Consider the following 27,774-nt stretch of genomic DNA (forward strand, 5'->3'; position numbering starts at 1 on the left):
GCCTCTCTCCATTAGAATGTAAACTCCATAGGGCATGAATCCTGTCTATGTAAAACAGTATCTGGCTCGTAGGATCTGCTCAATCAATATTTGGTGAATGAAAAAACTACTCAAGGACTAGTGAAAAGTAGATTAAATATCACAATCACAATATGAGCCAGTGAGGGCAAGTATCTTATCTAATATATACTTGTGCTCCCTTTATCCACAGTGCTTTTATACTCAACATTTACTAAAATGAACTTCACTGAGTCTTCTAGATTCCTCTCTATAATCTCTTCAAAAAACCACACCCAGAGTAAAAACTCACCTCTACAGAAATCCCTGCCAATGCCTCAGAATGCATCAATATCTTTTTTCCCTTTTATTTGTAGTTAGTAGGTTATTCAAATTCTAAACATTGTCTTCTCTTACCTTTAGCCACTTTCTGCTTTTCTTCAACTTAGAGAAGTTATATAAATTTCCTTTGTCAGATTTTGATTCTGTGTAAAAAAAAAAAACAAAAAATAATAAATGAAAGAATAAGTCCTGGTGGTATGGCTCAGTGGACTGAGCATTGGCCTACAGGTTGAACTGATAGGTTGCTGGTGTGATTCCTGGTCAGGGCACATTCCTAGGTTGTGGGCCAGGTCCCCAGTTGGGGGTATGCAAGAGGTAACTGATCGATGTATCTCTCACATGTTGATGTTTCGCTCCCTTTCTTTTTCCCTCCCCTCTCTTTAAAAATAAATAAATAAACCTTAAAAAAAAAAAAAAAAAAGAACTACCCCAATAGAACTGATTGTCTGAAGAGGGATCTCATACCACACTGACCTGACTGTAGAACTCCATTCAGTGAGTATGTGTTTAACATTCCAGAATTGCTTGCTCCAGAAGATTCACCAAGAAAAGAATTTGGAGGTTCTTCCTTAACTTGTATTAAGGGATCCCCAGATTGGGGCAATAAAGGATTATTGTCATCCAGTCCATCTTCACTTTCATCACTATAAATTGAAGAATGGTGAACCCACAATCAGAGCTGATCCAGCAAAATACTATAATTTATGCTTAAGACTGAACATTTTAGCCCTAGCTCAGATGGTCGGAATACTGTCCCATAAACCAAAAGGCCATGGGTTTGATTCCCAGTCAAGGCGCATACAGTCCCTAGGATTCAGTTCCCAGTCAGGCTGCGTATGAAAGGCAAACATCCAATATTTCTCTCTCAAAATGATGGTTCTCTCCCTCTCTCTCTCCCCCTTTCTAAAATGAGTAAGCATATCCTTGGGTGAGCTTAAAAAATAAAAGACTGAACAATTTACAGAAGAAACTGATCCTCTGAATAAGTTCAGTATGTTTTATTTGAAACAAAGAATATCAAACATGCTAAAAATCATAAATTATTTTAATTCTAAAATCTATAGCAATAATGGAAATCAGAAATATGGCTGAACATTATAGTGGGAAGATGGACTATCATACCTAGAAATATTCCTGTTGAAGATGGCTGATGTTTGTCGCAAGAAATGGTCCAGCCGGAGGGCCCTCTCCAGGTACTGAAGGTAGAGGGGCTTTGCCAGCTCAGTGCAGCCGCCATCGTCCCCGGCACCCAACTCTGAGGCCATAGAACAAATCTGTCTTCATGCACAAGGGTTTCCGACTACACGGCTACAGGATGGAGATAAACAGTCAAAGATGAAATACTGTTATTCTCCCTTAGTTTGCCTGCTCATTATCAGTGTGAAAAGAAATCAGACCTAGTCTGTAGCAAGATTATTATAAAGCTCCTGACAGGCAATGCCTTCTAATGTAAAGACACAAGTTAAAAGGATAAGAACATCAAATTGCAGAAAAACTGTCATATGTCTCAATGGAAATTCATACTACATGTCTTTGAAATAGTGTCTTAAAATTTACACCCATTTCTCTTTTGCCCTACAATTAACAATCACTCACATTAACCCAAATCTATACCACAAGCTCACTGCTGTACACTTCACAGAACAGCTTTACCACATTGTTCTCAGAATCACCCTCAAAACAGCTCCTCCATTTTTTCATTTTGTATTTGTACATATGTGTGAGGTATTCCATTTACAAGAGATTAGATATATTGGCAGAGTATTTTATAATCCCTTGTAAAACATGCCAAAAAGTATAGAAGAGATGTAGAAAACTGGAGCAAAAAGAATAAATAAAAGTGAGGATGAAAAACACAGGTATACCCTGAGCATTCATTCTCTTTATTGTTTTAAGTTGTTATAATGTTCGAGTCAGAATATCTTCACTAGAGAAATAATCAGTACAACAATTTTCCATCTTTCATGTAACGTTTTCTGTCTTATCTTCTTACCTTGTTATCTTTAAAAAATTAAGAAATTAGCCCTGGCTGGTGTGACTCAGTGGATTGAGTGCCAGCCTGTGAACCAAAGGGTCGCCGGTTCGATTCCCAGTCTATGGCTCATGCCTGGATTGCAGGCCACACCGCCAGTAGGGGGTACACAAGAGGCAACCACATATTGATGTCTCTCTCCCTTTCTCCTTCCTTTCCCCTCTTTAAAAGTAAATAAATTAAAATCTTAAAAAAAAATTAAGAAGTTAACCTAGGATTAGATAATGAGAATACACAGAAAGAGCAATGAGATAACCATCTGACATACAATGAGGACTCAGTAAGTGGTAAACAGTGTTTTATTTATTTATTTATTTTTTATTTTAATCATTGTTCAAGTACAGTTTTCTCCCCCCTACTCCCATGTAAACAGTGTTTTAAAAGTACATAAATCTAACAAACTATGGTATATGCTGTAAAGGAAACCACAATATCTTTACTTTGTTATCTTTTTTATTATAGCTTTTAAAATTTCCTAATATAATCTTTCTACTTCACACTTAATCTATAAATTTAACACAATCTCAGCAGGCTGCTGTTTCTTTTTTCCCCCCAGAAAGTGACCAACTGATTCTTAAAATTTATATGGAAACACAAAGAAACCAGAATAGCTAAAATAATTTTTTAAAAGAACAGGGTTGGATGACTTACACTCCTGATTTTAAAATGTATTAAGGTTCTGGCTGGTATGGCTCAGTGGATTGATCGACAGCCTGCAAACCGAAAGGTTGCTGGTTCAATTCCTGGTCAGGGCACATGCCTGGGTGGTGGGTGTGCAAGAGGCAACTGACTGATGTCTCTCTCACACATCAATGTTTCTTTCCTTCTCTTTCTCCCTCCCTTCCCTTTTCTCTAAAAGTAAATAAAATCTAAAAAATACATTATAAAACTACAGTAATCAGACCAGTGGTACTGAAATAAGGATAACCACATAAACCAATAGAACATACCTAAGGATCCAAAACAAACTCTCACATAACGTCAGTTTTTAAAATTTCATTTTTAAATTTAAAAAAAAGCTTTTCAATTACAGTTGACATTCAATACTCTGTTAGTTTCAGGTATGCAGCACAGTAGTTAGATACTTAAATAACTTATAAAGTAACATTCCCACAAGTGTAATACCAACCTGACACCATACAGAGTTATTACAATATTATTGCCTCTATTCCCTATATATACTTTACATTACTGTGACTATTTTGAAACTGCCAATTTGTACTTACCTTCACCTTAAGCCCACTCCCACCTGGCAACCATCAGTTTGTTCTCTGTGTGAGTTTGTCCCTCCTTGGTTTGTTCACTTGTTTTTTAGATTTTATGCATAAGTGAAACCACATGGCATTTGTCTTTCTATTTCACTAAGCATAATATGCTCTAGGCCCATCCATGCTCTCACAAATGGTAAGATTTCATAACTTTCTATGGCCAAATAATATTCTATTATATATATGTACTGCCTCTTCTATATCCAATCACCTATCAATGGACACCTGGGTTGCTTTCATACCTTGGCTATAGTAAAGAATGTTGCAATGGACACAAGGATGCATATATCTTTTTGACATAATGTTTTCAATTTCTTCAGATAAATACCTAGAAGTGGGATTTCTGGGTCATATGGTATTGCTACTGTTAATTTTTTGAAGAACCTCCATACTGTTTTCCACAGCGGCTGCACCAATTTGCAATCCCACCAACTGTACATGAGGGTTCCCTTTTCTTGACATCCTCACCAACATTTGTCACTTGTTCTTTATTGATGACAACCATTCTGTCAAGTGTGAGGTGACATCTCACTGTGGTTTTAATTTGTATTTCTCTGATGATTAGTGACACTGAGCATCTTTTCATGTCTATCGGCTATGTGTATATCCTCTAATAAAGAATGTCTATTCAGGCTCTGTGCCCATTTATATCAGATTGTTTTTTTGGGGGGAGGGGCATGTTATATGAGTTCTTTATATATTTGGGATATTAACCTCTTATGTATCATTAGCAAATACCTGCTCCCATTCAGTAGCTTGTTTTTCGTTTTGTTCATAGTTTACTTTGCTATACAAAAACTTTATAGTTTGATGTATTCCCATTTGTTTATCCTTTGTTTCCCTTGCCTGAGGAGATAAAAGTTTACTGCCTGTGTTTTCTTCTAGGAGTTTTATGGTTTTGGGTCTTACATTTAAGTCTTTAATCCATTTTGAGTTTAGTCTTGTATAGGTACAGGAGAGTAGTCTAGTTTTTCTTTTCTTTTCTTTTTTTTTTGCATTTACCTGTCCAGTTTTCCCAACACCATTTATTAAAGAGATTGTCTTTACTCCACTATAGATGTCTCCTTTGTCATACCTTAATTGACCACATAGGCATGGGTTTATTTCTGGGCTTTCTATTTTGTTACAGTCATTTACATGTCTTTTTTTTTTTTTTTTTTTTAAGATTTTATTTATGTATTTTTAGAGAGGGAAGGGAGGTGGGGGGAGAGAGAGAGAGAGAGAGAGAGAGAGAGAGAGAGAGAGAGAGAGAGAGAGAGAGAGAGAGAAACATTAATGTGCGGTTGCTGGGGGTTATGGCCTGCAACCCAGGAATGTACCCTGGCTGGGAATCGAACCTGGGACACTTTAGTTCCCAGCCCGCGCTCAATCCACTGAGCTACGCCAGCCAGGTACATGTCTTTTTTAATGCCAGTACCATGCTGTTTTGGTTACTAGTCTTGTAGTTTGGTTTGCTATCAGGTCATATGATACCTCCAAACCCTGCTCTTTCTCAAGACTGCTGTGGCTATTATTTTGGGTCATTTGTTGTTCCATCTAAATTCTAGGATTACTTGTTCTAGTTCTGTGAAAAATGCTATTGGTATTTTGATAGGTATTACACTGACACTATAGTTTGCTTTGGGTAAGTATGGACATTTAAGAATGTTAATTCTTCCTATCTATGAGTACAGTATACTCCCATTTATTTGTATCTTCAATTTATTCCTTCAATGTCGTAATTTTTTAAATGCAGGTCTTTTACCACGCTGGTTAAATTTATTAAATGTATTTTATTTTTGATGCAATTATAAATAGAACCATTTGCTTAACTTCTCTAATACTTCTTTATTGGTGTATAAAAAGGCAACTGATTTCTGGCTCTGACTGGGTGACTCAGTTGTTTGGAGCATCAGCCCATACACCAAAACGCGGTGGGTTCAACCTCCAGACAGGTCATGTATGGGAGGCAACTGATAGATAGTTCTCTTGCACATCAATGTTTCTCTCCTTCTACTTCTCTCTCCCTTCCCTTCTCTCTAAAAATAATAAATAAAACCTTTAAAATATAAAATAAAAGCTTCCCAGACAAAAAATAAAGCTACAGGTGTTCATTGCCAACAAACCAGTATAGCAAGAAATGTTAAAAGGCCTATTTGAAGGTGTTAAAAAGAAATAAAAAGAGGGCCATAGGTATAAAAAATAAAATGGCAATAAATATAATAACCTATCAAATATAATAACCTATCAAATATAATAACCTTAAATGTAAATGGATTAAAAGCTCTAATAAAAAAACACAGGGTAGCTGAATGGATCAGAAAACATGACCCATATATACATATACTTTCTATAAGAGACCTACCTCAGAACAAAAGATATACGTAGACTGGAAGTGATGAAAAAAAAAATTTCATACAAATGGAAACAAACAAACAAAAAGCTAAGGTAGCAATACTTATATCATACAAAGGAGACTTCAAAACAAAGGCTATGAAAAGAAACAAACAAGGTTACTACATAATACTAAAAAGATTGATCCAACAAGAAGTTATAACCCTTGTAAACATATATGCACCCAACACAGGAGTACCTTAATATATAAAGAAAATCTTGGTGGACATTAAGGGAGAGATCAACAGCAATGCAGTCATAGTGGGGATTTTAAAGACCCACTGACATCAATGGACAGTTGAGTTTTGTCCTCCAGACAAAAAATCAACAAGGCAACAGCAATCTTAAATAATACACTGAATTGAATGGATTTAATTGATATTTACAGAACATTTTATCCCAAAGCAGTAGAATATACATTCTTCTAAAGTACACATGGAAACAGACTGACAGCTATAAGAAGGGAGGGGGTAGGTACGGATTGACTGAAAGAAGGTGAAGGGATTGATTAGTCGAAGAACATACATGAAGGACACACGGACAACAGTGTGGGGATTAACTATGGAAGTGAGGTATGGGCTGGGTGGAAGGGGGTAAAGGGGGGGAATGGGATATCAATAATAGCATAAACAATAAAACATCAAGATGAAAAAATAAAATAAAGTACACATGGAACATTGTCAAAGAGAGACCATATGTTAAGACATGTAAATCTTAAAAAATCATATCAAGCATCTTTCTCTGACCACAATGGTATGAAACTTGGTATCAATTACAATAAAAAAAACTGAAGGCCCTGGCTGGCATAGCTCAGTGGATTGAGCGTGGACTGCGAACCAAAGTGTCGCAGGTTCGATTCCCAACCAGGGTACATGCCTGGGTGGCAGGCCATGACTCCAGCAACCGCACATTGATGTTTCTCTCTCTCTCTGTCTCTATCTCCCTCCCTTCCCTCTAAGAATAAATAAATAAAATCTTTTTTAAAAAAACACTGAAAAACATTCAAACACATGGGGGCTAAATAACATGTTATTAAACAATAAATGGGCTAACAATGAGATAAAGGAAGAACCAAAAGTTACCTGGGAATAAAAATTAACACACAAGAACCCCAAACCTATGGTATACAGCAAAAGCCATCCTGAGAAGATAGATCATAGCATTAGAGGCCTACCTCAAGAAGGAAAAAAAAAAACAACCCCACAAAAACAAGAAAACCTAAACAACAACAACAACAATAAAACCCCTCAAATAAATAGTCTAACTCTACACCTAAAAGAACTACAAAAAGAACAACAAAGCCTAGACTAAGCGGAAGGAAGGAAATATAAAAGATCAGAGCAGAAATAAATGACACAGAGACTACAAAAAAACAAAACAAAACAAAACAAAACACTATGAAGATCAATGAAACCAAGAGCTGGTTCTTTGAAAAGATATACAAAATAAATGAACCTTTAACAAGACTCATCAAGAAATAGAGAAGACCCAAATAAATAAAATCAGAAATGAAAGAGAAGTTAACTGACAACACAGAAATACAAAGGATTGTAAGAAAATACTGTGAACAACTATTTGACAACAAATTGGACAACATGGATGAAATGGATCCATTACTAGAAATATAAATCTTCCAAAACTGAATCAGAAAGAATCAGAAAACCTGAAAAGACCAATCACAACTTGTGAAAATGAAGAAATAATCAAGAAACTCCCTGCAAACAAAAATTCACAGGCGAATTTTACCAAACATTCAAAGAACACATATCCTTCGCAAACTATTTTAAAAAATTCAAATGGAGGGAAGACTTCCAAGCTCTTTTTATGAGGCAGCATTATTCTAATTCTAAAACCAGATAAAGACACTACAAAGGAAGAAAACCATAGGCTAATATCCCTGATGGAGGTAGATGCTAAAATCCTCAACAAAATATTAGCAAACTGGATTCAGCAATATATTAAAAAGATCATACACTACAATCAAGTGGGATTTATTGCTGGAATGTAAGGTTGGTACAAAATTCACAAATCAATAAATGTGATACATCACATAAACAAAATGAAGGATAAAATTCACATGATCTTATAAATAGATGCAGAAAGAGCATTTATCAAATGCATTTTTGATAAATGTTCTTTCCATAAATGCTCAGCATACATTTATGACAACCCCCCCCAAAAAAACCCCACAGCACAGTGGGAATACAAGGATTATACCTCACATAATAAAGGCCATATAATGACAAACCTACAGCCAATATAATACTCAATGAGAAAAAAACTAAAAACCTTTTCCTTAAGATCAGTAACAAGATGGAGATGTCTGCTTTCACCACTTGTTCAACATACTACTGGAAGTACTAGACACACCAATCAGACCAGAAGATGATATAAAGGCATATAAGTTGGAAAGGAGGAAATAAAACTGTCATTATTCGAAGATGATATGATATTGTACAACCCCCCCCAAAAGACACCATTAAAAAACTACTAGGTCTAATAAATGAATTCAGCAGATTACAAAATTAACATTCAGAAATTGGTAACATTTTTATATATCAATAATGACCTGTCCAAGAAATTAAGAAAATAATCCAATTTACTGTTACAACCAAAACAAACAAATAAATAAATAAGGTGCCTATGCACTACACGCAATCTTAGCCAAAAGGCCAAGAAGCAATAAAAGTAAGGTGCCTAGAAATAAATATAACCAAGGAGACAGAACACCTGTTACTTGGAAAATTTTAAGATAGTAAAGAAAGAAAATGAGAAAGCTACAAATAATGAAAGCATATACTATGTTCATGGATAGGAAAAATTAAATTTATTCAAATATCCATACTACCCAAAGTAATCTACAGATTCAACACAACTCCTATTAAAATACCAATGGCCTATCTCAGATATACAATAATCCAAAGATTTATGTGGCACTACAGAAGACCACTGTCTCAAAAATATCACACTTCCTGGTATCAAACTATACTAAAAGGTCATAGTAATCAAAATAGCATGGTATTGGCACAGGAATGGGCATACAGATCAATGGAACAGAATAGAGGGCATAGAAATAAACCTATACCTTTACAGTCGCTTAATATTTGACAAAAAAAGCAAGAACATATAATGGGGTTAGACAGAATCTTCAATAAATGGTGTTGAAAAAACTGGACAGATGGATGCAAAAAAATGAAACTAGACCACTAACTTACATCATACATGGGAATAAACTCAAAATGGATTAATAACTTCAATGTGACTTGTGAAACCATTAAATTGATTTAAGAAAAACAGTAAAAGTTCAGATATTTCTCATAGCAATATTTTTGCTCATGTATCTCCTCAGGTAAGAGAAACAAATAAAACAAGCAAACAAAACAAATGGGACTACACCAAACTGAAAAGTTTTTGCATGTAAAAGAAACCATCAACAAAATGAAAAAGGAATCCACTGAATGGGAGAACACATTTGCCAATGATACTTCTGATAAGAGATTAATTTCCAAAATATATGAAGAATTTATAGAACTCAACACCAAGAAGACAAACAATCCAATCAAAAAATGGGCAAAGGACCTGAACAGATGCTTCTCCAAAGAGGACATACAGATGGCCAATAGACATGAAAAAATGCTCAATGTCACTAATCATCAGAGATGCAAATTAAAACCACAATGAGAAAACACTTCATACCAGTCACAATGGCTATCATCAATAAATCAACAAACAACAAGTGTATAAGAGGATGCGGAGAAAAGGGAAACCTTGTTCACTGCTGGTGGGAATGCAGACAGTTGCAGCCACTGTGGAAAACGGTATGGAGTTTCCTCAAAAAATTAAAAATGGAACTACCTTTTGACCCCATGATCACACTTCTGGGAATATCTTTAAAGGAACCCAAAATACTAATTCAAAAGAATAGGTGTACCCCTATGTTCATTGCAGCATTATTTAATATAGCCAAGCTCTAGAAACAGCCAAAGTGTCCATCAGAAGATGAGTGGATAAAAAAGCTGTGGTACATTTACACAATGAACTACTGCTCATCCATTAAAAAAAGGGAAATCTTACCTTTTGCAATAGCATAGATAGACCTGGAGATCATACTAAGTGAAATAAACCAGTCAGGGAAAGACAAAATACCATATTGATCTCACTTATATGTGGAATCTAATGAACAAAACACACTCTGACAAACATAACAGAAAAAGGCATGGATATATGGAACAGACTGACAGCTATTAGAGGGGAGGGGGGTTGGAAGAAAGAGGTTAATGAAGGGATTAAGCAAAAATCATATATGTAACACACAGACAGAGATAACATGTGGTGATAGCCAGAGGGAAAGGGGGCAGGGGAGTAGGTGGTGGTAGTCAAAGGGAGGAAATATGGGGATGGAAAGAGACTTTGCTTGGGGTGATGGGTACACAATGAAGTATATAGATAATGTTTAACTGAGTTGTACACTTGAAAGCTGTATAGTTGTGTAAACCAATGCCCTCCCCCAATAAACTCAATTTTTAAAAAAATACATGAGAAATCACTTAAGAGATATATAAAGTGCCATGAGAGTTCAGGAAAAGATGATGACTTACAAATGTTTTACCCAATGTTAAATGTTTATGAGGAATTTGTAACTCCTACTGACTACATTCTTTACAAATGTTTACAGCTTTGATAAAGAAACTGCAGGCTGGACTTCTATGTATGTATGACCAAAAGAACAAAAAATGAAAAGTTTGATGAATATGACCTATAAAATTTAATGCTTCCAACTTCCCACAAAGAAAAGCCCAGACTAAAGGCTTCACTAGAGAATTTTATCAAACGTTTAAAGAATTAATATGAATCCATCACAAACTCTTCCAAATAACTAAAGAGAAAAGAACTCTTGCCACATCATTCTATTATTCTGGCATTACCCTGATTCCAAGACCAGACAAAGATATCACAATAAAACTCAACTAAAATCCTCAACTAAATATTAACAATGGACTCTAGCAACATGTAAAAGGATTATATACCACATAGAATTTATAATACAAATGCAAGGCTGGTATAACATCTACAAATCAATTGATATACCACACTACATTAATAAAACAAAGGATAAAACCACTTATCATCTCAATAGACACAGAAAAATGATTTGATAAAATACCATTTCAAAATAAAAAGACTCAATAAACAAGGACTAGAAGCGAAGTCCCTCAACCTAACATCATGGTGTAAGACAGAATGCCATCCCCCTTAAGGCCAGGAACAATCAAGGTCCACATTTACAACTTCTGTGCAAAACTGTACCAAAGTTCTAGTGGAGGGCAGGGGGGGTGCCAGGTAGAGAATAAAAGGCTTCCAGATTGGAAAGAAAGAAGTAAAACTTTATGTGTAGGTGACATGATCTTGTATATAGACAATCCTAAGGAATGACCTAAAATGACTGAAATAAACAAGCTCAGTAATCTTTGAGGTACAAGATAAATCTACTAAAATTAATTATCTTTCTATACACTAGTGATGAATACTCTGAAAATGAAATTAAAACACACACACACACACACAATTCCAGAGCCTCCGGCCAAGACTGAGGCATAGGTACATGTGCTTCGCTTCCTCACACAACCAAAAGAATAACAACTAATTTAAAACAAAAAGCAACCAGAACTGCCAGAAAATCAAAATGCATGCAAGCCCAGGGCTGACAGACTGGGCAGTATCACATTACTGTGGAGAACAACAACTGGGGAGCGAGACAGACCACACAACCCAGGGTTCCAGCATAGGAAACTGAGGCCTGAAAACCTCTAGAAAACCTCTAGCTGTAAAAACCTGTGGGGGTTGCAGCAGTGGAAGAAACTCCTAGTCTCACAGGAGAGTTCACTGGAGGTACTCAGGGGATCCTAGAACATACACAAGACCACCCACCAGGGAATAAGCACCTGAAAGGGTACAATCCACAAGTGGGAAGTGAGGTAAGTGACTAAAAGTGGGGCAAGGGCCAAGCAAGCAGTATTGTTCCCTCTCTGACCCCTCTACCAAATACAGCGCCACAATAAAGCCAAGTGGGTTGCTCTGCCACTTACAACGTAACAAGTGTGCCAAGACAAAGAAACATGGCCCAAATGAAAGAACAGGTACAAACTGCAAAGAACTAAGTGACAAGGAAATAGCCAACCTATAAGATGCAGAGTTCAAAACACTGGTAATTAGGAAGCTCACAGAAATGACTGAGTACAGACGCAAAATAGAGAAAGAAGTGAAGGCTATGCAAAGTGAAATAAAGAAAAACATACAGGAAGCTGACAGTGAAGGGGAGGAAACTGGGACTCAAATCAAAGACTTGGAAGGGAAGGAAGAAATAAACTTTCAACCAGCACAGAATAAAGAAAAAAGAATTCAAAAAAATGAGGAGAGGCTTAGGAACCTCTCTAGGACAACTTTAAATGTTCCAACATCCAAATCATAGGAGTGTCAGAAGGAGAAGAGGAAGAGCAAGAAATTGAAAGCTTATTTGAAAAAATAATGAAGGAGAACTTCCCTAATCTGGTGAAGGAACTAGACATGCAAGTCCAGAGAGCTCAGTGTCCCAAAGAAGTTGGATTCAATGAGAATCATAACTACACCAAGGCACTCCAAGGCACACCACAATTACATTACCCAAAATTAAAGATAAGGAGAGAATCTTAAAAGCAGCAAGAGAAAAGCAGTTACCTACAAAAGAATCCACATAAGACTATCAGCTGACTTCTCAAAAGAAACCTTAGAGGCAAGAAGGGGCTGGAAAGAAATATTGACAGTCATGAAAGGCAAGGACTTATATCCAAGGTTACTCTATCCAGCAAAGCTATCATTTAGAATGGAAGGGCAAATAAAGTGCTTCCCAGATAAGGTCACGTTAAAGGAGTTCATCATCACCAAGCCCTTATTATATGAAATGTTAGAGACTTATTTAAGAAAAAGAAGATCAGCCCTGGCTGGTGTGCCTCAGTGGACTGAGTGCAGTTCTGAGAACCTAAGGGTCACCAGTTCGATTCCCAGTCAGGGCCCATGCCTGGGTTGCAGTGCAGGTCCCCAATAGGGGGCAGGCAAGAGACAACCACACATTGATGTTTTTCTCCTCTTTCTCTCTGTGTCTAAAAATAAATAAAATCTTTGAAAATAAAAAGATCAATACTATGAACAGTAAAATGACAACAAACTCACAATTATCAACAACTGAACCTAAAAAACAAAAACAAACTAAGCAAAGAACTAGAACAGGAACAGAATCACAGAAATGGAGATCACATGGAGAGTTATTAGTGGGGAGAGGGTGGGAAGAGAATGGGGGAAAAAGGTACAGGGAATAAGAAGCATAATTGGTAGGCACAAAATAGGGGGAGGTTAAGAATAGTATAGGAAATGGAGAAGCTAAAGAACTTATATGTACCACCCATGGACATGAACTAAGAGCAGGAGAATGCTAGAGGGAGGGGCATAAAGGGGAGAAAAAAATGAGACAACTGTAACAGCATAATCAATAAAATATACTTAAGAAACAATTCCATTAATAATAGCATCAAAAAGACAAAGTACTTAGGTATAAATTTAATTAAAAACTTATATATATTGAAGTTGAGACATTGTTGAAAGTAAGTAAATAAATGAAAAGATCTCCTATGGTTCATGAGTCAATACCAAAGTCCAAGCTGGCTTTATATATTTATTTGTTTGTTGCAGAAATAGACAAGCTGACCTAAAATTCATATGGAAATGCAAGGGACCTGGGATAACCAATACAGTCTTGAAAGTTAAAAAATAAGTTGGAGGGCTCATACTGATCATTTAAGATGTGTGGTACTGACATAAGGGAAGACGTTATAGATCAATGAATGAAACAGAATTTGGAGTCCAGAAATAAACACATTTAGAGTCAAACGATTTCCAACAAGGGTGTCAAAATAGTTCAATGAGGGAAAGAACAGACTTTTTAACAAATGATGCCGTGACAACTAGATTGTCATATGGAAAAGAATAAAATTCAACTTCTTCCTTACGCTATACACAAAAATTAACTCAGAAGAGATTACAGACTTAAATTTAAGAGTTATTACTCTTAGAAGAAAACACAGGGTTAAATCTTCATGACCCTGGATGAAATAATGGTTTCTTAGATATACCAACAGCAAAAGCAACAGCAACAAGAACAACAAAAAACAGATAAACTGGATGTCATCAAAATTTACTTTAGTGCTATAAATGATATCAAGAATTGAAAACCCATAAATAGGAGAAACTATTTGCAAATCATATGTCTGAAATGGGACTGATAACCAGAATACAGTTTTGAAAACTCCTAATAAAACAATAATAAAAAGATTAGTAAGCCAATTTTAAAATTCGCAAATTTTAAAGACTTTTAAAGACTTTTCTCCAAACAAGATATACCAATGAAAAGATGCTTTAAAAACATCATTAGCCATCAGGGACATACAAATCAAAACCACAATGAGATATTGTTAGCACCCAATAGGATTATTACAGTAAAAAAGATTGGTAGTAACAAGTGTTGACAAGGATGTGGGGAAAATTGGACCTTCATATTAATACTACTGCTGGTGGGAATATAAAATGGTACAACCATTTTGTAAATGTTTGGCAGTTTCTCAAAAGGTTAAACATAGAGTCATCATATTACCCAGCAATTTCACTTCTAGGTATACCCAGGAGAACTGAAAATGTATGTCCATAAAAAAAACTTAGACATGAATCTTTATAGCAGTATTCGCAATAGCCAAAAGGTAAAAACAACACAAATGCCCATAAACTGATGAATGGATAAATAAAATGTGGTATACCCATATAATGAATATTATTTGGCAATAGAAAGGGATAGAGTACTGACAGATGTTAAAACATGGATAAACCATGAAAACATTATGCTAAGCAAATAAGACAGTCAGCAAAGACTTCATATTGTATAATTCCATTTTTATGAACCATGCAGAAAAGGCAACTCCATAGAAACAGAAAATAGATTAGTGGTTGCATTGTGGGGAGGGAAGGAATGAGCGACTGCTAATGGGTAGTGTGGTTTCTTCTGGGGCTGATGAAAATGTTCTAAACTCAGACTGTGATGACTGTTGCAACTCTGTGAATACAGTATGCTAAAACCAATGAATATACTAAAACCATATATAATTTACATGGGTGAATTTTATATGCTGAGAATTATATCTCAATAAACATGTTAATATACTTCTCCACAGAAAAAACAAATAGTAAATAAATTGAGAAAATATTTGCAACACGTTACAAGTTTAAATCTCATAAAAGGTTCTCACAAAATTCTAGCAATCGTATAATACTTCTAGCACACAGAACCTACCCAATAGTTTTCTGTTTAAAGATTGTTACCATTATTATCCCACTTACAAATAAGAAAGCAAAAACTCACAAAGTAACTTTCCCAAGGTCATAAAACATAACAGGAAATGTGGATTAGAATCCAGATAATCTGACCCCCATTTATTTTTTTATCCTCATCCAAGGATATGTTTATTAATTTTTTAGACAGAGGAAGGCAGAGAGAGAAAAACATCAACATGAGAAACATCGATTGGCTGCCTCCCATATGTGCCCCAACAGGGATGGAACCCACAACCTTGCGCTGTACCAGATGACGCTCTAACCAACTGAGAAACCTGGCCAGGGCAACTCTCCAATATTTTAAGGAGGCAACAACTTATTGTATACCTAATGGGCAAATAATCCCCATATTTCTTAGTTGGATCTGTACAATTCCCATTGTTCTTTACCCCTAGGTCTTTCTGCATTACCTTATTATCTATATAATAAGAATCATATGCAATACCAGAAGTACTTGGAAGTCTTGGTACCAGAATACTTCCCCTTTGATTCACAATATGGATGTCTGTAATGATGCACAAAGCAAACAAAAATTGCTTTTCTTTAGTTTCCTTTCTTTAAAAATCACAAATAATTAAAATGGATTAAGTTAGCAAAACATCAAAAATACAAGGGAAAAATAATTCAAATACCAGAAGAAAATACATAATTCTGATAGTTAAATATTGATAAGAAACTTAATCATATTCTATTTAAATCACTTTTTTCATAACCAATAAAATTTATTTGTATCATTCCATTTAGTTGAAATAAAGATTACCAGTGACTTCATTATTTCACTAAACCTAAACTATTAAAATATCTTTTAGCAATTTTGAAAAAAAATAATTGGAAGAAAATGTTTTTTTCATGAATATTTTGAGAAAGAGTGAGAGTAATTAGGTTTGATAGGGCATTCATTTCTGCCCACCATGAATTACACAACTTTAACAAAAAGCAAGCTCAACAGCTGAGCTAAAAAAAATTTCTACACTCCCTGAAATGTTTCAATTAATCTGAACCATAATAAAAGCTGTCAAAGCCAGCCTCAGTTGAAAGTAAAAACTCTAGCTATGGCATGATGGGAGGAGAGGACAAGGGGCCTAACACTGAATAAGAGCAACACTAGAGTGAAGGGCTTTTCTATCCCAGGTAGGCGCTTTAATAATATGAGCTCATTTAATCCTCACAATAATTAAAATCTTATTCTCATTTTAGTTAAGTTCAATAATTTGCCCAAGCTAAACTCAGAGCTCAGATCTATTGAATATATCCACTAACAAAGTCTCAATTCTTCACCACCAGACTCTCCTATGATACAACAAAACTAAAGCAGCATCATAATTAGGGAGACCATAGCTCCTAGATGGGTTTGCCTAACACAGTTCAAGCTTATGCTTGTTGTCCTAAGCATAATTACTAATAGTCACTCTCCCTATGCTTTCAAAAGTATCCACATTTGAACAATAAATGTTTGGTCACCCTACATATGGCAAATACAAGGTAAGTAAATCACACTTTTCAAACATTTTTGTTAAATCAAAACTTTCCATTCAGACCATCGAATATTTACTGAGAGACTACTATATACTAGACACTGAATTAAACACAAGGAGAAAAAGATCTTCCCCTCAAGGAGCAGAGGCTGACAGAGCCCTCAAGTTGGGGCAAGAAACAATCTACTCAACCAAAGGGATCACAAGAGCATGGAAACAGTCTAGCAAATTAACAAACCTAGAGTTTATCCAAAGCATAAAGCTCCAGAGGAAAAATAACACTTGCATTTAAATAGAATGAAGAATTTATTTAAAAAGGATGGCCCTTTCACAAATTTCTAAATTGGCAAAGAGAAAATATTTTGGCTCACCTCATAGGTACATTGTGAGAATGAAAAAAAAAAAATGCTTATGCAATTTCTCCTCCCTACTTCTCATTCTTAATGAAATCGGAATTATTACACCAAAAGAAATACGTTACTAAGGTAAAAAAAAAATCAATTACAATGCATTTGCTTTCTTCTAGGAAAGAACCATTTCAACTTCCTAGAAGATTATCTTTACCAAGATGGGGAACAAAAAAACATCAGAATAAAAAAATAGTCTTACTAGTACAACTGCCTCCAGAGAGTTCTGTATATACCACGGAGAGGATTTGGTCAAAGAAGTTTAATTCCTATTTATTAGGCATTTAGAGTCTAAATATTATTAAATCAAAATACCCAAAAGGAAAAAAATGTTTCCTGAGGTCACTGGCGGACCTTTCACATGGTAATTAAAAACAATTTTTTTTATTTAGGCTATGTTAGAGGTTCCTAAGCTATGTATTTCATAAATCTTTGGTGAAAAGCACCCAACCTGAATTAGTAACAATTTACCAAATTAAACATTTAAGAACAAAACTAAAAATCCCTCTTATGAAAGAATCAGTGACTTCAACAACTTTCACTGCTAGTTTCATGAAAACACTTACCTTTTTCAGGGAATGAGATAGCTAAGAAAAAAAAATGCCCCTGAGAAGAGATAAAGGACTGAATTCTCAGGCCAGAAATTCTTGGGCAATTTAGCTCATTCCTCAGCAAAGGTAAAATAACATTAGCTTACTTGATAGTTACCTGTGAAAAATAAAGATCCACACAAAGTGCTGGGAAATTTTAGTTATCAGTTACATACAGTTAATACTCCATTATTACATAAGTGTTGTCGAAAGGTTATCAAGAATAAAAAGTTGCTCTGGCTGGTGTGGCTCAGTTGATTGAGTGCTGGCCTGCAAACCAAAGGGTCTCTGGTTCGATTCCCGGTCAGGGCACATGCCTGGGTTGCAGGGTAGGTCCCACTGGGGGTGCGCGAGAGGCAACCACACACTAATGTTCCCCTCCTTTCTCCCTCCCTTCCCCTCTTTCAAAAAAATAAATAAAATCTTTAAAATAAAAAAAGAATAAAAAGTTAAGAGGCATCCATAAATAGCCAATATTCCAAAACCCACTTTTATATATACTAAAAGTCAGTTTTCATTTTGAGAATGAAGACACTAAGTGGTACAGGTGGTAACAAAGAAGTTATGTATAACTGTGTTCTCTAAAAGCCCAAAAAACATAGTTCAGGTAATTATAGGGACAAACCATCTATAAATAAGCATGAGTTGAATTATACATTAAGTGAATACTGCTTTTCAATCATTGAATATTTCACTCACTTAGGTGTGTGATGATTTTATTAACACCAAATATATATTAGATTTTTATTAATACCAAACATACATTATTCTCTTCACTATACAGCCTGTAGAGTCAGTTTGAACAAGGGAGCTCCTCCATTTTACAGGTAGAGAGCTTAAGTAACCCATCCAAGGACACAGAGCCAGAAGTGGCAGAACCAGGACTGGAATCCAAAAAGTCGAACTTTAAAGTCCCACATACTTACCCGTATTTTTGGACTATAAGACGCACCCCCAACCACCCCCCCACTTTTGGAAGGAAAATGCAGCAGTGACCCTGTTCCTGCCTCCTGTGACCCCACTCCACCAGCCTGCCCTCCACAGCGAGCCAGGTAAGCTACATTCGGACTATAAGATGTACCCCCTTTCCTCCCAAATTGGTGGGGAAGAGAAATGTGTCTTAGAGTCTGAAAAACACTGTAATCACCCCAAAACTGTTTAAAGGACCTCCAAAAAACCAGAGGCTCCTAAGGCACAAAACCATGCTAATGGAGAGTTTCAAGCAGTATATTCATTTATTAAATCATTTATTTAGGTCAATATCAACTCTAAATATTGATTTTATATTATGGGTTGTGATCCAGTGCTGCTTTGTTTATTCTGCTGCTCAAACTGTTCTAGTTTCAGCCATTGGGAGCTCTTTCAGTTGGCTCCTGTGCTCCTCTGACATATCCTCAATCAATGTGGGGTTCTGGTTGTGGTGGCAGTGGTGTTTGGAGCACTTCCTTACTTTCTGGCACTATAAGATGCTCCAGGTTTATCTTGTATATTTCTTACCCCAGTCCTAGAATCAGCCAATTCTCCAAGGAGCTCTAGTTCCTTTTATTGGACAATGATATCGGAAACTAAAAACTGGGTACTAGGTGTGCTCTGAGATTTCTTTTTAATTTTTTTCAGCTGACAAGAGCACTGAAATATCTGTATATAAACTCTAGTGTGTACACATATCTATAAATATTTCAATATGTACCATTCTGTATCTCTATTAAGCTAAACATGGGTTCATACTCATGTCTCCAACTCTAATCCATAACCACCTGGACCATCTAGCCTCCTCCCCTTGCTTATCTGTAAATTCCCCCCTAACAGTGAGAAGCTTGTCTCCCACCAACCATTTACTTAATTATTCAATTGCAGTATACATATACATGAGTACCAGAATTAACTTGCACCACTATGGGACACAACTTCATCAATTAGACAGTGCTTATGTGCAATGCCTTTTGTCTTAGATTCCACTCATTTCCCAGGTTACTTAAGTCACCACTACCCTCTTCCTCTGTAAGACTTTTGCATACATCCCTAATACAGTTTGCATTCCTTCCCGAAATTCCTGATCTCCAAAATGATTTTTGCTTGATTTGCAAACTTTAAAGTTTACTCTTTGTGCTGTAAAGCCCTATGGATTTTGATGAATGCATAACATATCCACCATTATGGCATCCAATAGAACAGTTTTATCAAGCAGTATTTTAACTGGACTAAATGGTATGGTATTTTAACGGAATTAAATCCTCCATGAAAGCAGCATGTTTGGATGGAAAGAGAAGCTAAAGTAAACAGCTGTGAGTTAATGCTACTGAAAAGCCATAGATAGACTTTAGAAATAGCTGTCTTATCCTCTCAGGGTCTCAACAGCCTCATGGTAAAATGAAGGGGGGGTTCAATTAGATGATATTACTATACAGCATTTACTAAACAGTTTGTGTCAGGGACGGTGCATAGCACTTCAGATAGATTATCTCATTTATTTCTAATAACTCTCTATATAAAATAGATACCATTACTATCCCCCATTTAAATGATGGAATTGAGGCTTAAAATTAACTTGCACAAAATCACCTAGCCAGGGAGTTGTAGAGCCAAGACTCTAGAGTAGGAGTCAGAATACTACGGCTTGCATGTCAAATCTAGTTCACTGCCCATTTTTGTAAACCCTGACAGGTAAGAATAGTTTTTACATTTTTAAATGATTGGGGGGAAAACCTTATTTCATGACACAAGAAACATGTAAAACTACAATTTCAGTGACCATAAATAAAGTTGTATTGAAGTACAACCCCACTCATTTACATATTAACTATGGCTGCTTTCACATTAGATGGCAGAATTAAGTAGCTGCAATAAAGGAGACATGACCAGCAAAGCCTAAGCTCTATTAATTTGACCTTTTATGGAAAAACCTTCACAAACCCTGCAATACCATTATATTCTTTTTTTTTTAAGATTTTATTTATTTATTTTCTTTTTAGGGAGGGAGGGAAGGAATGGGGAGAGGGAGAGACAGACAGACAGACAGACAGACATCAATGTGCGGTTGCTGGGGGTTATGGCCTGCAACCCAGGAATGTACCCTGGCTAGGAATCGAACCTGGGACACTTTGGTTCCCAGCCCGCACTCAATCCACTGAGCTACGCCAGCCAGGGCTTCCATTATATTCTAAGAAATGATTCATAAAAGGGAAAACTGTTAAAAACATCAGAATGACATCCTGGACAGAAATATTTCAGAGCCTTAACTAAAAAGTTCTATGATGCAAAACACCACCTCTTTGAGTTATAATCTTTTTTTTTAAATTTTATTTATTTATCTTTAGAGAGGGAAGGGAGGGAGGGGGAGAGAGAGAGAGAGAGAAACATCAATGTGCGGTTGCTGGGGGTTCTGGCCTGCAACCCAGGAATGTACCCTGGCTGGGGATCGAACCTGGGACACTTAATCTTAAGTAGAAAAATACTTCTGGTTTTGACTGGTGTGGCTTAGTGGGTTGAGCGCCAGCCTGGAAACCAAAGGGTCCCCGGTTCAATTCCCAGTCAGGGTACATGCCTGGGTTGTGGGCCAGGTCCCCAGTAGGGGGTGCACAAGAGGCAACCACACATTGATGTTTCTCTCCCTCTCTTCCTTCCCCACTGTCTAAAAACAAATAAATAAAATCTTTAAAAAACCTATTTCTATTAACATCTACTGGTATTCATTATATAAACCCAAAAGTTAATACATAATAACTATTTTTTATTGATGACTTTCTTCTCTGCCCTAAGATTTTGAGATATTTCCTATTCATAATAAAAAAGGTTCTGATTTTTATACTTTATAAAACTCTAGATTAAACTATAAATAAAAACTCTAGATTAAACTGTCAAACAAAATGGTTTCTATAATTATAGCTAACACTTGTTGGGAGCACTATGTGCCAGGTATCCCTCAAGTACTTCTACATACTCATTGCTTTCTTACAACTACTCTCTATGAAATAGGTACTATTATCATCATTTAACGGATAAAAGAATTGAGGCTTAAATAGCTTTCCAGAGGCCACAGAGTTAAGATGGAGTGCCAAAATTCAAACCCAGGTCATCTAACTCTAGGATCTAGAAGGGGTTGAGCTATCTACACTCCCACTGGATAACAATGATTCTGTTAACAAGGCAGATTAGGGCCTTTAAACAAATTTTTTAACAAATGTCTCAATGTAGTTAAAAAAAAAAAGACCTTAAATATTAGTAATTCATATCAGCACCTCAGAGAAACACTTAGGTTTATAATTCTCTACATAACTGTGTTTATCTTTGCTGAGCCCCTCTGTACTCCCCATACATATAGCTATAGCTTTATTAATTCACTGTACACCCTTAGAGTCTACCACAATCCCTTGAGTACAGCAGATGTTCAACAAACGGTTATTGGGAAGATCAAAAAACATTCACTAGGTGTTCAAAAAATATTTAGTGAGTGAATGAGCAGAACAAGGAGTTTCATAAACCATTAGATACAAGTATCCTTAAATGTTTGTTGACATGAAATGAACTAAGACCCAATCACAAAAGTCTCTGGCTTTGTAATCCTTAAATTCTGCCTGGGCTGTTCTTGAGCCTTAACCACCTTTTGTGCTAGAAGTTTCATAAACAAACCACTCATTATTCAAGCCCTGTTAACCTATAATTCATCTTTCAAGCTACTTCTAATTTTCCAGGATCATTATTCATGCTTTTCCAAGTTCAATACAATTTAATCGTAGTCCATCTCAGTCTTCATCATTCCATTGTAGAATCTAATTTCTTTTTTTTAAGAATTCATGAAGTCTTTTTTTTAAGATTTTTATTTATTTTATTTTTAGAGAGGGAAGGGAGGGAGAAAGAAAGGGAGAAAGAGAGAGAGAGAGAGAGAGAGAGAGAGAGAGAGAGAGAGATCAATGTGCAGTTGCTGGGGGCCGTGGCCTGCAACCCAGGCATGTGCCCTGACTGGGAATCTAACCTGCGACACTTTGGTTCACAGCCCACGCTCAATCCACTGAGCTACGCCAGCCAGGAGAATCTAATTTCTTTATCTTCATACAAAAACCTCACCATTGCTTCATTGTTTATACTGCCATTTTCTAGAAACTTCCCTCCTGCTTAATTTGCTCTTGAGGTACAATAATTAGAATTCATCCAATAGTCTAAGAGTAGATGTATTGTAGTTTCATACCAAGATAATGCAGTCCATTTTTTAATTTTATTTTCTGTAACTCTCTTGGGAATGACTAACAATTTTTTGGCCTTCTGGTAACATCAAGACAGCATTCTCAAGCATAAACTAACCTCTTAGCCTAGCATTATTTTTACTGGACTGATGGTCATGAGCCATTTTTCTGTTCATGCACAAAGATAGGAGATTTACCCACAGTTTATCTTACTTAGCTACTTACCCAGAAAAGCTAGTTGTCACATGCAAACCCAGGGGCACTTTATTGGTTCTTTTAAAAGAAATAAGAATAGTTTTAGTACCAATACCAAAAAGTGAACTCTACTTCGAATACCCTGAGAAAACCCCTACGTGCCGTACATGTTCCTTTCTACTACATAACAGTTCATCCTCTTCTAAATCAAAACTAAAGGTATATCACAGCCTTTGGGATATTTATTTCTTCAAAGATGAAAGTGAACTAACAATCATCAATATGCTGTTTTATAGTTAATATGTTATTTAATCTCAGAAGTTAAAATGATTATCCCCATTTTACAGATAAGGAAAACTGAAACAAAAAAAGTAACTTACCCTGTGGTAAGTCAAGATTCAAACACAAGTCTTTTTATCTCCCAAACCAATGTCTTTCCATTATACTACCAGGTTTCTCCTTAAACTACCGTTTGATTTTCTTATAAAAAGTCATGTTCATGTTCTTCTGAACACAAATTTAAGAGTCAATAGCCTTACTTCTTGTTAAGGAAACCACTGGTTTGCCCCATATGAAACTACTTCATTATGTGTGCAGGAAGGACTCTTTTAGGTTTAGGCTCTAAAACTGTGAGTCTTAAACTATGGATCCATGAACTTGGATGGAAAAAAATTATATCCTTTTCACTAACCTATAACTGAAATTAGCATTTCCTTCAACTCTCAATGTATGCAGCATACCACAGCAGTATTACCAGGACTATCACTAGTTGTTATTTAATTCAATAACAAAAGCAAATTTCTTACATCATAAATTTAAATATTTGAACTATATACATTTAAAAGTCATTATTCTCTCTACCATGTGAAGACATAGCAAGAAAACAGCCATCTGCAAGGCACCTGGTCCATGGTATTTTGTTGTAACAACCCAAGGTGAGCCAATTATTATGACAAAAGTCCTTAATAAGAGACTGGGGGGAAAATGACTATGTGGAAGAAAGTCAGAGATGCAATGTCACTGGCTTTGAAGATGAGGAAAATGGGGCACTGGAAAAGCCAAAGATACAGATCCTAGAGTCCTCAGAAGGAACACAGCCCTGCCAACACCTTAACTTCAGCCTAGACACTCATTTCAGACTTCTGTCCTCCACAAATTTAAGGTAATAAATTTTGCTCTAAGCAAATGAATAAGTCAGTCATATTCTGAGAAGAGGTTCACATGGTTTTTTAGCCTGCAAAGGTGGCCAGTTCACCTTAAAAAAAATGTAAGAACCCTGCTTGCTCTAGAGACCATCACACAGGCTGTCAATCCCTGGTAGTGAAAGTTCACAAAGGCAGGTCACACAGTTTACTCACTATCCTTTAATCCATTCAAAATATGGATAACACTTAATCTCAGTTATTTTTTTATAGTTAGGTTGTTAACTATATTTTCTATTACTGATTTCCTACTTCTGACCTAATATATATGGAAATCTCTTATGTACTTATTAAACACAGGCATCTGGGTTCTTTGTGACTAACTTCAATCCTAAGTAAACCTGCTGTATCATCATTAGCAAGTGAATTCAATGCTTCTCTAAGTGAATTTCAGACTTAATGTAGAGGCATGGTCTGAATGTTTGTGTCCCCTACAAATTCACAAGTTGAAATCCTGCCCCCAAAGTAATGGTATCAGAAGGTGAGACCAAGCCCTCAAGATTGGGATTAGTGCCCAAAAGATCTGTCAAAGTAAGCATTAGCAACTGTCCTCTTCTCATCCTCTGCACGATACAGCCTATCTTATCAAAAGTCTTTTACTTAAGAAGCAACTTTAAAACGTGTCATCAATTTCATTTATTTTCCTAAAGTCAGTTTCCTATTAACTCTATTTCATTCTGCCCTTTCTAAAATTCACTGCATCCCAGCATTTGTTTTGTGTGAATCTGTATGTTGACATGTTAAACGCCTAAGCCAGTTTTAACCTTCTTGTGGGCAGGAGAGATGTCTAGCATTCCTTTCCTTACCCTATGTCTACATGTGTAACACCAGTCAAAAGCTGTTACACCTTCCCTCAGTAGTTCGATGACTTTCATTAAGTGAAACTATAACACCATAGTTTACAATTATTTAGCAATCACATTTCCACCTTGACATACTCAAAATGTTTTTATTAGTCATAAACTTTTCTAATCACATATGTGCTGTTAACAGTTATTTCCTAACACATGGATCTTTGAAAACTGGTTTGGATTCTTCTGAAACAAAAATGTAAGAAAAAAGAACAGTAAACTAAAATAATGGAATTTAATCCTTGAAAACATAAATTCATTTTAGAATCCAATAGGCATCCAACTTTTACCATATATAATAATCTCAAACTGTCATTGTATATGTAAAAGCTTGTATTTCAAACATAAAATACAATCTGAATGGAATATTATTTGGCAATAAAAAGGAACAAAATTCTACAACATAGATGAACCTTAAAAACATGTTAAGTGAAAAAAGCCAGCCACAAAAGTACACCTGTGATTCCATTTATACAAAAAATCCAAAATAAGCAAATCTAAAAAGACAGAAAATAGATTACTTGCTAGTGGCTATGGTGAGGAAGAATGGGGAGAAACTGCTTAAGGGGGCTCTTTTTGGTGTGATGTATTTGATACAACTCTACGAATATACTAAAACTAAAAGTGTACAACTCACAGAATTGTACACTTTTTAAAAGGGTGAGGTTTTTTTGGTATGCAAAGTATACATCAATAAAGCTGTTACTTTAAAAAATGAATTAAAAGCTGCCCTAGTAAATGACAATGAAAACTTCCTTAGGAAAAGAAATCAGGAAAGTCACTGATTGGGAAAAGTAATGTGGTTACCAGTGATGTCAGCGAGGTCAACCCCCTTATTCCCTCTCCACTCTGACCAACAAGTACAGGAACACGAAACTAAACCGTGTATGAGTGTATGAAATCAAAGAATTCCGCACAGTTGGCTGTTAACTAAAACAGTGCCGCCTTAGGCTCTATCACTCCCAAACTGTAGGGGGCTTCTACCCTCAGTGATCACGGAAGTAGTAGTTTTCAGCAGCAAGCTCAAGAAGGAATGTCAAATAGGATGACACTTGCCTAGACGCCCTACCTACTAAAGCCAAAAAGGCCAGGAGTGTCACCTACACACTCCTAAATCTGCGCACGTGTTAAGCTACCCCCAACCAATACCAACGAGCAACATACACCACAGACCCCTATCCCAACTTGCTCCCCATAAATTGACACACTATCAAGCCCCTAGATCTCAAATGGTTTAAAGGATAAGTATAACTCTCACAGGGTTCCCACTAGAGCCCAAGCAGCCCCCGCCCTGCCCCACCCCACCCCCAAACCCACACACGTGTTAGCCCGACACCGCCCCACCAGGTCCCACGTGCACCTGGTCTAACACACTCCCCACGTGTGGTCGCCCCACGGGCTTCCTCGGCTGGCTGAGGTCACCGTGTGACCCTTGGTCTCCAGAGATATGAGAGATGTATAAAAAGGCCCAGGTCCCGGAGGTCCCAACCCTGCGGAGAGTGTTCACACCCATCCTCCCCACTAACCCTAACAAATCCAAGGGCCGGGGGCGACGGCCCCTTTAAGACGCGGCCCAGTTGTCGCCCGCAGAGAGGGGCGCAACGGGGCCTACCCGACCCCTACTCCGTTCACCCGCCCACGTCTAGTCGCCTCACCTCGGGCCGCCGGGCCCCGCCGCCGCGGCGGCGGCGGAGGGGGGGCGGGGTGCGGGCGGGGTCCGGAGGGGGGGGTCGCCCCGCCGACGGTGGAGCCGCGGTTCGCTCTCTGAGACCGTAGGACGGTGACTGCGTTGAGCGTGGACGCTCCTAGCCCGCTCCCTCGGCGGCTCCTGGGACCCCAAGATGGCGGCGGTGCTGAGGCGGCTGCGGGCGCTGGGCCGGCGGCGGCGGCGGCCACTTTCACTCACTGAGAGGAGCGGAGCAGGGACACGGGGAGCCATGGCGGGGGGGAGGAGAGGCGCCATAGCCAGGCCAGAACAATCGAGCCGCTACTCAGTTGGCCTACCCCTGCCCCGCCCCACGCTCACTGCTTCTCGCCAGCCCGTGGCCTCCCGCAGTGCCGCTGCAGTCGGCCACGAGCAGCTCGCACCCCGCCGCTGCCGCCTGACGCCCCGCGTCGACCGGGGTTCGGTGGGGAGACCCTGATCCATGCCATCAGAGTGCAGATTGGTCGGGGCTGGGCCTGGCGAAGATTGCCGAAAGGCGGCGGGGAGGAGGAGGAGGATGTCACCGCTAGAGTGAGCAAGCAGATCTCGCGGGAGCAAATGTCGCGAGACTTCTGCGGGCCAGCAACCGCCGAAGAAAGGTTACTTTTCCCGGAAGTAACGTCAATCGAAACGGCTCAGGATCCTGGGAATATTGGTTCCCGCAGACAGGAGGTGGGAGTGTGGCTTTGGTTAGTGTGTTAGGGGGTTACCGAACACTGAGAAGATCCTCTTGAGGGAAAGGACAG

The 27,774-nt window shown here is 37.3% G+C and overlaps 1 protein-coding gene across 1 annotated transcript in view; it reads right to left on the bottom strand.

The window, feature by feature from the left end:
* The window catches only part of INO80 (INO80 complex ATPase subunit), a 127,071-nt gene extending 99,849 nt beyond the window's left edge, over positions 1 to 27,222 (bottom strand). Inside the window, 4 exon segments of the mRNA XM_036017321.1 lie at positions 415 to 482; positions 814 to 983; positions 1,462 to 1,647; positions 26,979 to 27,222. Of these exon segments, the coding sequence (XP_035873214.1) occupies positions 415 to 482; positions 814 to 983; positions 1,462 to 1,604 (381 nt within the window). The 5' untranslated portion in view covers positions 1,605 to 1,647; positions 26,979 to 27,222.
* Positions 27,223 to 27,774: the final 552 nt, after the last annotated feature.

The sequence above is a fragment of the Phyllostomus discolor genome, chromosome 1 (assembly GCF_004126475.2).
Source record: "Phyllostomus discolor isolate MPI-MPIP mPhyDis1 chromosome 1, mPhyDis1.pri.v3, whole genome shotgun sequence".
Lineage (NCBI taxonomy): Eukaryota > Metazoa > Chordata > Mammalia > Chiroptera > Phyllostomidae > Phyllostomus > Phyllostomus discolor.